Source organism: Limulus polyphemus, unplaced genomic scaffold (assembly GCF_000517525.1).
Source record: "Limulus polyphemus unplaced genomic scaffold, Limulus_polyphemus-2.1.2 Scaffold2965, whole genome shotgun sequence".
In the NCBI taxonomy this organism is placed as follows: Eukaryota; Metazoa; Arthropoda; class Merostomata; order Xiphosura; family Limulidae; genus Limulus; species Limulus polyphemus.
In genome coordinates this window covers 117252-131684 of record NW_013668575.1, presented here as the reverse complement: position 1 = coordinate 131684, position 14433 = coordinate 117252, and the positions used below count along the sequence as shown (strand labels likewise).

Genomic DNA, 14433 nt, shown 5'->3' with positions numbered 1-14433 from the left:
ACTCGTACGTTTTTAGGGATCCTGTAAAATATAGTCATGAACCTGCAACCATTATTTTCGTACATAGAAAAATATATGCTTAAACAGCTGATGGGATTCTTAGAGCCTATCGGTTTGTGTGCTGTTAAGCACAAAGTTGCACCATGACCATCTACGCTGTGTCTACCGCAGGGATAGAACCTCGCGTTTTATCATTATAAGTTCTCATGCTTGTTGCTGAGCCCGCGTGGGCGAGTCTATTGATAATTCGGTAGTTAAGGAGATGTTTAACTGCGTTTTAACGTCGACGACTTATTAATTTTGGGTGGAGATAAGAAATGAAATAATCACTTTTCCTTCTAAAAGTAATTAGGCTTGGCACTATCTTTACGAACTTCTTGTTGCCTGTGTTGTTCTCGTATATTTAGAAACTAATTAGGCTTGGCACGATCTTTACGAACTTCTTGTTGCCTGTATTGTTCTCGTATATTTAGAAACTAATTAGGCTTGGCACGATCTTTACGAACTTCTTGTTGCCTGTGTTGTTCTCGTATATTTAGAAACTAATTAGGCTTGGCACGATCTTTACGAACTTCTTGTTGCCTGTGTTGTTCTCGTATATTTAGAAACAGATTATGTTTGATTTCCAACATTAGTTTATAGAAAACACTTTTTAGCAATGTAATGAAAACTAATCAACCTATCACTTTGTTTGTTTGTTTGTTATGGATTTCGCCCAAAGCTACACGAGAATTTTCTGCGCTAGCCGTACCTAATTTAGCAGTGTAAGACTAGAGGGAAGGCAGCTAGTCATCACCACCCACGCCAACTCTTGGGTTACTCTTTTACCAACGAATAGTGGGATTGACCGTCACATTGTAACGACTGAAAGGGCGAGCATGTTTGGTGAGACGGGGATTCGAACCCGCAGATTGCGAGTCGAGCTCCCTAATCAACACATCGGAAAACTTCGCGGGTTCAGGAATTGCATTTTTCAAATAAAGCTTTCCAAAGCTCTGCTTACATTCTTCTCTTATTTTTTGACTTTGCAGCGTTTTAAAAAGACCCTGGAGTCGATCCACGTGGAATCGTCACCACCGGCATGGTCAGATAGAGAGTTGACTGAATTTGTGTGTAACTTCTGCTTACTTCCAGCCTCAGCCCATCCTGAGGGAGACTCGGAGTTCTTGATTTGTTTCGACTGTGGCGCCAGAGGTAACGTGTAAAGTAGTATCCTAATCCCTTTATCACTACGTCATTGGTGACAGAGGTGACGTGTAAAGTAGTATCATAATCACTTTATCAATACGACATTGGTGACAGAGGTGACGTGTAAAGTAGTATCATAATCACGTCACCAATGACGTATTGATAAAAGAGGTAACGTGTAAAGTAGTATCCTAATCACTTTATCAATATATCATTGGTGACAGAGGTAACGTGTAAATTAGTATCCTAATCACTTTATCCTTCTGTCACAAACAAAAGACTTAACGTGTAAAGTAGTATCATAATCACTTTATCAATACGCCATTGGTGACAGAGATAACCTGTAAAGTAGTATCCTAATCACTTTATCAATACGTTATTGGTGACAGAGGTAACGTGTAAAGTAGTATCATAATCACTTTATCAATACGCCATTGGTGACAGAGATAACCTGTAAAGTAGTATCCTAATCACTTTATCAATACGCCATTGGTAACAGAGGTAACGTGTAAATTAGTATCCTGATCACTTTATCAGTCTTTTGTTTGTGACAGAAGTAACGTGTAAAGTAGTATCCTAATCACTTTGGCATTATTTCGCTGGTGGTAGAGGTAACGTGTAAATTAGTATCCTAATCGCTATGCAGGACCGTAGCCAAGGTGTGTAAGATGGTTGTTGTTTTCCCAGAATCAAGTGATCTTTTTACTCATATTAGCAAGCAAGCATAAGGTACTAACTGTTAGACTATTATCTATCATACTTTGTTTCTAACAGTGCCTTACATAACATTATCTGTAGCTGTGTGTTATCGATATAACTTTTAATCAAGTATTTTCGCGACAGCGACGAAGACATGCAATTATGGTTACCCATGCGCATGCTCATAATTCTGGCAGTACTTTGGCCCTGAATCTATGGCGAAAAGTATGATGTTATTTCACTTCATTGTATGTAATTAAATCAAAACAACTTTATTTTTGTAAATTAACCAGGTTACTCATTCTACCCAGGGGGAATATTTAATCTTACAAGCTAAATTATGTACTAGATTAGTACTAACGCATTATTTCATAGGTCATTGATTATTTGTTCCCTCTCTTCACACTTCGCACCACCCCTATGACATATTTAATCTTACAAGCTAAATTATATACTGGATTAGTACTAACGCATGATTTCACAGCTCATTGATTATTTGTTCCCTCTCTTCACACTTCGCACCACCCCTATGACATCACACTGGTTTTTTGCACTTCAATTTGTTTCTGTAGGTCGAAAGGTTATCATCACTCGCTCAGGTGTTGGTCGGGCACGTGCCTTGGAAGGCCTTGTCTTGGCTAAGCCGATAGTTCGTACTTTGTTCTGTTTGCAACCACAAGTTTTCGTATTCCATACACATGAATATTTATCTTTGTTTCAGCTTCCACAAAATGTATGGACTACAGCCCTCAACTGGCAGAAAAAGCCAGGTTGTATCCATGGCAATGCATGTACTGTAAGACATGTTGTCTGTGCAACGACTCTGACGATTGGGTAAGAGTACCTTTCTCTAACTCATATTCATCCAGAACGTTGTTAAAAATCTGCCTTGAATATATATGCGATTGTCTGGCCTTTTTCAAAATTCCAATAAGTATATGTGATAGTAGATTTTGAGTGTATTTTGAAAATGCTTATAGAATACCGCCCCTATTCTGATTGTGTGAAATACTGGTAGCAACATATAGATTGTATGTACTTACTTTTCTATCATTGGGTGCTAGTATTATGAAATTAAGTCAATTTTCAGTTCTTTAACTTTATAATCAGCCCTAAAGTACAGTTTTTGTAAACGTAATTTCTCTATCCGTTTGTGGCATTCTCAGGTAAAACTGATTTCCTCCAAGACTGAATAAGATAGGTCCGCTATATAACGGGAGATTCGACTAGGATACTTCAAGAAGTAATTCTGACTTTCTCTTAAACTAACTGAATTTGTAGAAAATAATGGGTACGAATGTAATCACACAAAACAATCTATTTAACATAATACCACAACTTTACTGATGAATTGTACAAGCTAAAGATCTGTTAATTCTATAAATTTAAGGTGATTCTGTAGAAAAATATATTCCATACTGAGAAGACATCGCGTTAGATACTTAAAATCCATATCGTCCTACTTTCCCAGGGCGAATAGTGCTACCCACGTGACTGGTGATTTCTATTCGTAAATAAAGAAGGTTGTATCCTCGAGATATTGCATGACTTGCCGTTAGAGGATACTTTTGTCTACTTTCATACACAATGTGCAATTTCACGGGAAGACCAAGTGTTATCCCAGGGGAATGACGTAGAGCAATAGGTAGTTATCGCCAGAGGAACGTAAAGACTTTCTTGATCTCGGTTTGTGTGAAAACTGCATATACCTAGAAAAGAAAATATCTACTTTAAAACAAAAAGGTGTGATATTGTCTAAGTAAAGTAATTATGAATAGAATCAGGAACTACTAAACTTTTCAAAAACACAAAGTTCAAACTATTTTAATGAACAGTCTCTATTATTCAGGATCTCGGCAATACATGCTTGAGATAAAAGAAATGATCACCCATTGATAGTGCCAAAATGTATTTCTTCTGTATAATAGGGTTGTTCAAGGAATCATCATTGTTATGACAACAATAATTATAAACTACCTTAGTAATAATATATGAGATGACGTAAGCAACCTTCATCGTTATGGTAACGTTAACCGTAGATTTACTTGGGACGTAGTATGAGGAATCTTTATTTTTATTGTAACATTAATTGTAGTATTCCTGGGTAATATTACAGCATAACCTAAAAGGTCTCATACCGCCAGGACTTTTCTTAACTCCGCACTTTCGTCTGTTCGAAACATACACCGTTGATATCACGATGCAATGTCACGATGGTGATAAGCTTCTATTACGTCACCCTGTACTGTTGTGGTAATGTTAATAGTAGTGTTGTGTCAGCGAGGTCACGTGACTAGTATCACGCCACGTTTTCTAGAAATATCCCGTTCCTTCAAGAATGCCCTAGCATTTACTAGATATGTGTTAGTCTTGTATATATATATATATAAGACGTTCACAACGTGACGGGAACAGTGTAATGAGTAATTGAACTGCAGTCAGAGAGTGTGTAATTGAATGGAGTATTGTTGAAGTCGAGCTCGTGAGACGTTTGTTACAGCGCGACTGTTGAACTTAAGTGTATCGCAAAGTTATATTCAGAAAGAATAAACCAGTTTTATTTAAGAAAGGACTTGTGTCGGTAAAGTTTCGTCGGAACGAATTTACGGAAAATTAACTAACGACTGGAGGCGTAACAGTAGGCTACGTGAGTAACAATACATCTGTGGAACTATCATTTTTGCAAGAATAATAAAAAATGCAGTCTTGTTGAACAACAGAAAGTTACGACAAAAAGAAAATGAATATTTAACACATATATATATATATCTACAATCATTAAACAGTTGGTCCCTCTGTTTACTATTGAATAATGAATTCGACGAAATATCGTAACATTATTAACAAACTTAAATTAAGTTAGGCTATTATTATGGTGAAGTAAAACGTACTCAAAACGCCATAGAAATCCAAAATAGACAAATTAAGTCCACGTCGGGGAAGAATGGGAACATTTGAAGTTTATGTGATTTTTCATCACATATTTTAGGGTTATTGGTTTACAGTTCTTCGCAAACTTTCGGTGTTTAAACCCTAACTTTTAAAGCATTATATTTCATATACAAAATGGCGTTTCACATCGTCTTCATCACCGTCCAGCACACCCAACTAAACGGGTTATGGTATTGAACGAAAAGTATCTTGGGTGGCGATTTGTTGGGAACAAAAGGTAGATCTGTGATGCTGTTTTTTGCACGCCTCTGATTTTCGATCCGAAATAGAGAAATTAAGAAATAAATATGAAGTTTACATGATATTTATCATAAATTATTGACTGCCTTACTGTGTATGATAGAGTGTATTACAACCAAAAGACTCGACTACGTGTACACATGTGTGACCTTTATAATAAAATACTGCTAACACATCATTTTCAAAGATAGATTTGGGATGTTGCCAACTAATTAGAAAATGCTTCATCAACTAAATTTTGCAAAGAAAAAAATTTTCTAAAAAAAGTATAGTTGAAATATGATCGTTTTAATATTTTCATAACAGTGTCGTAGACAGGGCCTTGTAGCCTTCAACAACATTAGTTCTGTATATGTAATTTTAGGGGGAAAATAATGCTTTATTAATAAATCTAATCTATTAAAACAATTGTATTCAATTTTTTATCCATTGTTTATGTAGAGGCCAGCTGGTTCAAACGTTAAAGCTCTTATGTGTCCAATTTTTATCCACTGTTTATATAGAGGCCAACTGGTTCAAACATTAAAGCTCTGATGTATTCAATTTTTATCCATTGTTTATATAGAGGCCAGCTGGTTCAACATTAAAGCTCTTATGTATTCAATTTTTATCCATTGTTTATATAGAGGCCAGTTGGTTCAAACATTAAAGCTCTTATGTATTCATTTTTTATCCGTTGTTTATGTAGAGGCCAGCTGGTTCAAACATTAAAGCTCTTATGTATTCAATTTTTTATCCGTTGTTTATGTAGAGGCCAGCTGGTTCAAACATTAAAACTCTTATGTATTCATTTTTTATCCATTGTTTATGTAGAGGCCAGCTGGTTCAAACATTAAAGCTCTTATGTATTCAATTTTTATCCATTGTTTATGTAGAGGCCAGCTGGTTCAAACATTAAAGCTCTTATGTATTCAATTTGCAAGTGACTCAGTACCATATTTAACACCTAAAGAATAAATGAAGCCATTTTTTTTAAACAACCCCCCTCATCTCAAGGTCTGGCTAGAGCGCTACATATCATTGATAACTATAAACATAAAACAGTCTGAGTTTATATGGAAGTATGACTGAATTGTGTATTTAAGAAAACAATTTTTCTATACGCAGGACACGATGTTAATCTGTGATGCTTGTGACAAAGGATACCACATGAAATGTCACGTGCCTATAGTTACAGAGGAACCAACAGGTATGTTTACAGATAATATCATAGGAAATGTTACATGCTTGTAGTTACAGAGTAACCAAAAAACGTGTCTCACATGAATTGCTACTTATCTATAGTTTCAGAGAATCCAACAGGTATATTTCACAGAAATATCTCGTGCCTATACCAAAACATTGTGCAACATAAAGTGTCTCATGCCTATAGTTACTGTTATGAAATTAGGTGTAAGGAACATCGATTGGAGTTGAGAGAGGTGAGAAAGCAGCCGGCTTTTGGTCAGTCCGTAAGGGATTAGGGGATTAAAGCACTCTAAGTCATTAGAAAATGATTGGATGGAGTAGCTACCTTTCTTGTTCAATCAGTGTGGAGTTTACAAGACCCCCCCCCCCCCCACTGATTATGAAACAGTATAACCTTAATTACGGAAAACTTATTCAGTATGGATGTGAAAAAGGGAATATAAAAGATAGGAGTTGTGTGAGAGAGAGAACGAATAAATTGAGAGAGGCGAAGGAAGAAAGAAATATGATCGAGTAAGAAACAAACCTGGTTCTAAACCTATGATCTTGAATATAGCAGTAAACAGCAACTTGTAATGTTCACAGTAGCATGAGTCGATTCCTAATAAGAATAAGTGCAACTTAAGTGAAGTAGATATGGACATAAGAAAGGAAAGCAAAGTGCGAAAATAGCACGATCCTAACAAAGTGATGTCAGAAGCAATCTACAACAAAATCACATGAAATATCATGTACCTATAGCAACAGAGAAACCAACGGGTATGTTTCACAAAGAATATCATATGAAATCCTGTTCCTATGGTTACAGACAGCCTGTATACAACTACTTTTAACCTTCAGTTACATACAGCCTGTATACAACTACTTTTAACCTTCAGTTACATACAGCCTGTATACAACTACTTTTAACCTTCAGATACATACAGCCTGTACATCAGAAGTGTTAATTTTCAGTTACATCCAATATGCACCCTACTAATGACATGATGAAAATAAACGTTTATTTTGGGAAATACGTCTATATTTCAGAAACATGAAATATTTTAAGATGTATAAATTGTACAGTCTACTTGTATTTTTCTTGTAATTTGAACTAGGTGTGTATGGTATCATTTGTCAATTATACCAGTTGTTTTCCGTGTAACTGACAGTTACCAGTAGTTGTGTACAGGCTGTATGTAACTGAAAGTTAACAGTAGTTGTGTACAGGCTGTATGTAACTGAAGGTTAAAAGTAGTTGTATACAGGCTGTATGTAACTGAAAGTTAACAGTAGTTGTATACAGGCTGTATGTAACTGAAAGTTAACAGTAGTTGTGTACAGGCTGTATGTAACTGAAAGTTAACAGTAGTTGTGTACAGACTGTATGTAACTGAAAGTTAACAGTAGTTGTGTACAGGCTGTATGTAACTGGAAGTTAACAGCGGTTGTAAACAGGCTGTATGTAACTGAAAACTAACTCTAGTTTTCTACAGGCTGTATGTAACTGAAAGTTAGTAGTTATAGTATACAGGCTGTATAAAACAATGTTGAAAGTAATAGTGTACACACCAGGGGCAGAATGATGATTGGAAGATCATACCAATCGTCCAATGAGATCAGACGAGAAGGTTTGTTTGTGATTAAGCACAAAGCTACACAATGGGCTATCTGTGCTCCGCCCACCACGGGTATCGAAACCCGGATTCTAGCGATGTAAGTCTGTGCTACCGGGGAGCCAGAGGAGAATGATTCGTGAATAACTGAACGTTTAATGACTCATAGCATATAATGTATTGTAGTACTATTCACGAAGTTCACAAATTAAAGAAAAAATACGTTGTGCATTTTTTTGTTTTCAATCCAACATTTATTCCATTTATTACTCGTCTTATATGATTATATGACCATGGAATTGCATATTCCTTTTTGGGGTGAAAAAAACCCATAAAATAAAGTAGTGCTTATCATAAACATGCAGCTGTTGTGAAAATAGAAAAGGGTGAAAAACACAAGTGAGTAATGCTTTCGTTAAATATTGTAGCCTAAAGTAATAACTCAATAATGAAACGTGTATGCTTTTGTTATTTAATTATTTTTCAATATCTTTGTAAGATAAGTTTCGTAGTTGAGCGCGCCGGCCCGGCATGGCCAGGTGGTTAGGGCGCTCGACTCGAAATCTGAGGGTCGTGGGTTCGAACCCCCGTCACACCAAACATGCTCGACCTTTCAGCCGTGGGGGCGTTATAAAGTGACGGTCAATCCCACTATTCGTTGGTAAAAGAGTAGCCCAAGAGTTGGTGGTGGGTGGCGACGACTAGCTGCCTTCCCTCTAGTCTTACACTGCTAAATTGGGGACGGCTAGCGCAGATAGCCCTCGTGTAGCTTTGCGCGAAATTCAAAACAAACAATCAGCGCGCCATATCTTACCAATATTATGATATAGATAGGTAAAATTGCACAAGGATGCTAAGACTATCATGGGGATACACATGCTGTAGTTGTCACATATTGCCACCAGGGACTCCACTGTGGTTACTTTCGAATATTATCCATGGGTATAAATGATGCTAGTCGATCGCAATGCAGCTCATTCAACCAACATAAAACTGGCTCATTAAATGTTATTACAGCAAAGGATGCATTGCTGAGACAGCTCTCAAGGAATGTCGTAGAGTTCATAACATCCGCAGGGGGTCTTGTTCCAGTATTGCTGTGCGCAAGTTCATTTTAAAAAAATGAGGAGAGGTTGTATTTATGATAAAGCGACGTATAGGCAGACCATCACTGACACCTACTGAAACCATCGCCAAGGTCAGCCATGCCGTAGTAGAACAAGCCATCACAAGTTCACACCTGACTTTGTTATTGTACCTTACCGTTTTGAAGAACCATCAGCACGTGGATTGCAGACTTACACAGTCAGTGCTGTACCGTGTCTTGCAATTATCAACCAGAGTGATTCCCATTTTGCATCAACAAAACGTGATAGACACTACAGTTTTTCATGCAGCGTGGTGTCCCTCTTCGTAATGGTAACCAAAGGAAACGCGTATTACGGGAGCAGTTTTTAGAAAACAATAATTTCACTCTCCTTGTGAGTTTCCGTTTCGTTCACTGGATCTGACACCAGCTGATTTCTGATTGTGTGTGTGGGTGGGGGGGGGTACCCGAAGCCACGCGTGTACCGTAGGAAGCCTTGCACATTTCCGGACCCCCAAGGATGCAAATGTCCGGGAAGTGGCCAACATACCAGATGAGATACATGTTGTCACACATATGCAATACCTTCTGGACGATGGAGGAGCACATTTTGAACATCCCCAACAGTGGTAACATGTCATAGCTGTAGCATTTGTAGCAGCACGATACCCCCTAATAACCCTGTACATACCGTTTGTGAGGTATGACGCGCTGGACTGCGAAACTGTTTTTATAAACCCCCTGTACATTTCCAGGCTTATCTATCTTAATCAGCAAGATCTTCCTGTGGGATCCCTCTACACATGAACCCTTCCCTCACTTTTATAAACGTATTGCAAATAATTTTCTTTCCTTTGCTTTTCTTTTCATTTTAATCATCTGACGTGAAAAATTATGAAAATAATCGCAATTCGATGCTGGTTACATTTATCACACATTTAATCTCCTTTTGTGTGCTTTTGTACATACTGCGTGCAAAGACTTCATTGGCTCCTTTGAAGTCTATATTTCTATCCACTTCTGCTCGTTGGACAAAACCTCAGATCCTTTCAATCTTCCTTGACCAGCCAAACGGGCTTATAACACTAAAAATCGTGTTTCGATACTCGCTATGGGCACAGCACAGATAGCCCATTGGGTAACTTTGTGCTTAATAATAACTAAAAAAAATCAAATTTTATTGGTAGTTTTTATCATATTACATTTTAAAGATCATAAAAAGTGATCAATCCGTGCTGACAACTGTCATTTGAATGAAGGAAACATCATGCATGTTGTACTCACATCTGGGAAACATCGGTGATTAGGAACTGCCCTAAAAAATCAGCAAACTAGCCAAGCCTCTGAGTGATAGATTCTTGGATGATTTTGTATTATTACTAAACCCGACTTGTCGCTCAGAAGTATCATGTCAACCATCTCTTCTGGAAGAGATCTTCCTCAGTCAAATTACATCTTGTCTGGTTGAATTAACATGGTTTATAACTTATTGTTAGTTGATAATCTCAAGTTTAGGTGAGTTTTGCTATTTATTAATAAAACAGTCTTAAAGCACAGTATTAGTCCATAATTTGTGGAAAGAAATGTTTAAAATTAGTGTACATAATGTTTCTATGGTACCATCGTATGGTGCTTATATAAAGTAGTTTAACTCTAAGCATTGTTGCTTAGAAAGTAAAGAAAATATCACCTTTTCTTTGTTCCTGTTTTCTTTGTTTCAAGGTTTTATAAAATCAAACAGTAATTTAAAAGTTTGTTGCTGTTTACTAGAAATCTCTACGTACGGGCTTGCTGCGCATAGCCACCCCTAATTTTGAACTTGTAGACTACAAGGAAGGCAACTAATGAACTGCACGCAACACCAACTCTTTGGCTATTCTTGTCTGACCGAATAGTGGATTTGACCATTACTCTTATAACGCACAATCGGCCTTAAAATGCAGAGCGCTTTTTTTTTCTTTCTTTTTTTTTGTCGGCAACGTGACGCAAAATGAACTTTGATTCACAGTCCGGCCACGCTAACCCCCAGGGCACACATGACCATAAATAAAGGAACTGTCCTTTTTTAAAAAAAATCGTTTTCACAAACTTTCGTTATGATGAATGTGGGTCGTACAGTATTTTTATTTATTTACTATTAATGGATGTACTTTAGGGACATGGGTATGTCAACGATGCATGGATGAAAAACAAACAGGAGGAACTAATGAAATCAAGGATAAGAATTCTCTGGTTAAAAGCAATCAACTAGAAGAACTGGGTAAGGAAAAAAACTTGAACTATTTTCAGAAGTTTATAGGTTGTTTAGTTCCTTCTCTAATGAAATATAGATTTAAGGACTTTCAAACGCGGAACTTAATGCCAAGTATTATACATCAGATGATGAAATCCGCAGTGAAAAATTTTTGTAAATATATTTACGGTTTGGTGTGTGTTTTCCTTATACGAAACTTCTGTCTCCAGCTGATTGTAATAAGGTATTTTAGTTATCAAACGTGAGTTAATACGTTTGTTTTTCCAGGTTTTAAGTGCTTGTTTTGATTTTGTACCTGCTTTCTAAAAGAAAAAAAGGTAATGAAATGCCTAATAGATGGCGTTAAAGATTGCTGCTATGTTTATCTTTGTTGAAATTTACTTTTCTTATACGTGGATGGGTGTTTATAGGCTACTATTTTTGTTTGTTTGTTTTTTGAAAAATGGAAAAAAAACTCTCGAAGAACATAGAGACGTATATAAAAAAAAAAACACAAAATCTATATAACTTCTATTTTCTCCGTAGTTTCTTATTTGTTGTTTTTGAAATTTCTTTTCATAGCAGGAGTTAATACTTCACTAGACCTTCCCTTACCTTGTGATTCACCAGTTCCAGATGGTTATTGTATTTATTCGAATACATTTGATACTTTAAATCGAAAGTAAGGAAACAATATTTTTACATTTATTGTATTTGTGAAACTATAAGATGTTAGTACTGACTACCGTACTGAAATATATATATTTTATTTTGTTTTACAAAGGTTACCAGTAACTTATGTTGGTTATAACATTCTACTAATTATTCTTGCTAATAAAAGAAATGTAGTATTCTTTCAAAATTTTCAAATATCATACTTTTTTTTATTATCTGTGTAAGTACTTATGTATTTTTTTCATATGATTTCTGTGAATAAATTATCTTTCGAAGAAAAATTGAAATGTTGTTCAAAAAATATATTTCGTCGTCATTACATTGTGGCTAAAGAGGGCACGTTTGTAAAGGAGGTATCTTCTGAGCAATGAAACTTCTGATGAGTCGAACTGATTCAATGTCATCTAAATTTTCAAATAGCCATTTCGAGACGTACCCAGAGGTGGTTCCAGATGCTAAAGATTGGACCATTGATGACGTAGAAAACTTTTTCACGCACATTGGCTTTCCAGAACAAGCCCCTGCGTTCAGAGAACAGGTAAGCCTAACCGTTACAAAATCGATGTGTGTGATTAAACGGCTAGTGCTCTTATACCCAGTGAACGTCTAGAGACTACAGCTGTACAACATTCACGAATAAAATAACGGAAGAGATTGTAAATAATAGAGAGCGCTACTTGCATTTGTGATAAATGATCACGTGATATTAAGTAATAGGAAATTTATAATATTTTTAAACTCACTTATTTTTTTTTTTTTTGATAGTATATTATTAAGTATTTATGTTCACCCAACTCAGACTTTCAGGAAAATCTGGTTGATTAAATATTTTAAATTTCCTCGTACAAAAAACTTGTTTATTAGTAATGAACCAATGGCTAATCACGTGACAGTGGACGATGCATGTTACAGTCAAACTCTTGACGTTGAACCGGAATCTGTCTCATGTCACAAAACTAACTAGTGTTTTTAAGAGTATTAAGTAACTCTTAAAGAACATATTTAAACGTGGATTATCATTAATAATATAGTAATTCTTCCAGGTTAAAAATGTTTAACCAAGAGTTAAAAAGAAGGTGGAGAAGAGATCCTATAAATGTTAAACATAATTTAACGTTATAAGCAAGACAGGAATGTTTATGAATCAATGGGGGAGGGGCAATAAATTAAAATGGTGAAGTTGATCTCAATTTTTGATTAAAATGGTCATTAAAACAAATCAAATGTAATAGTGTTTATGAAAGTTTTATCTTTTCTTATTAAATGATACGAAACGAGTTTATTATATATATATAAAAGCTGAAAAATAATGTGTGATTTTTTTTCAGGGAGGGCCAGGCCCCCTTGGCTACGTCTCTGGTAATACTCCGTTTAACAGAGTACCTGTACTTATTAATGATGAGAAATATATACTTTAGTTTGGACAGTTGATTAATATAAAATGCTGACAACAAGGGACTATTTGATCTTTAAATGGTATCCCTATACAACTACCCTAAAGGAAAAAATGTAATTAAAAATTCAACCTACCCGTTATTTTTCAGGAAAACTTTGATTGACTCCTCTTTTAAACTTTTATTATTATTTTTTTACATTCACTACCGCTAATAACCGTGCAAGGTTGAAATGCCCCTAGTGTAAAATATATAAACATTTTACTCAAAAAATAATTCTATTCCATCAGTGTTAATTCAATAATAATAATTGGTGGTTACAATGAGTTTTCATGACCAATCGTTTTAACTTTGAACTTACAAAATCACATAAAATGTAATGAGGTTTTTATAACAGAAAAACTGAAACATCCACACTCATTATAAAGACATGGGGTAAAAAAGGTTTTAATAAATTTTAAATATGAACTTCGAGTGTCAAATTAATTTGATATTTAGCAGATATACTAAATAAAACAAATGTATGCAGCACAAAACAAGTTCCAATGTGTCATAACACGTAAAACACAGATGAAAGTATCCTCCATACTGTTTCCAATATGGATGTTTTGGTGTATTAACTCCATAGACAAGGGGTAACAATGATATCTGTGGTGCTGCTGCTGTTGAAGAGGGACTCATTTCTTACGTGTCACTGGGAGTGTTACTGATGCTGTTTTGCCTAAAGTAACCTAATTGTTCATTACATTGAAGGGTATGTTGTTTTGTAGGACCTTGGTTGTCACACAACCCTGTTCTGTGTGAAGTAACATAATTGTTCTCCACATTGAAGGGTATGTTGTTTTGTAGGACCTTGGTTGTTCACACAACCCTGTTCTGTGTGAAGTAACATAATTGTTCATTACATTGAAGGGTGTGTTGTTTTGTAGGACCTTGGTTGTTCACACAACCCTGTTCTGTGTGAAGTAACATAACTGTTCTTCACATTGAAGGGTGATTAAATCCAATATCTTTACAAATCTTTAATTCCATCCTTTGCAGACATCGTTAATTTTGTGGATCCCCTGTCAATAATACTTCATGGACATTCACATTTCAGAAGGAAGTTTATTTTGTTTGTTTGTTTTGAATTTTGTGTCAAAGCTACACGAGGGCTATCTGCACTAGCCATCCCTAATTTAG

At 35.8% G+C, this 14433-nt stretch overlaps 1 protein-coding gene across 3 annotated transcripts in view; it reads left to right on the top strand.

Annotated features, from left to right (window-relative positions):
- LOC106468331 (atherin-like) overlaps nt 1–14433 on the top strand; it is a 20066-nt gene that overhangs the window by 1193 nt on the left and 4440 nt on the right. Inside the window, exons 2-7 of one of the 3 annotated variants that reach the window (XM_022396667.1) lie at nt 1032–1194; nt 2609–2721; nt 6187–6268; nt 11105–11209; nt 11768–11864; nt 12278–12395. In XM_022396667.1, coding sequence (XP_022252375.1) covers nt 2623–2721; nt 6187–6268; nt 11105–11209; nt 11768–11864; nt 12278–12395 — 501 coding nt within the window. In that variant the 5' untranslated portion in view covers nt 1032–1194; nt 2609–2622. Of the gene's footprint in view, nt 1–1031; nt 1195–2608; nt 2722–6186; nt 6269–11104; nt 11210–11764; nt 11865–12277; nt 12396–14433 lie in introns of all 3 variants that reach the window. The other 2 variants (XM_013928750.2, XM_022396668.1) reach the window with 2 other exon arrangements.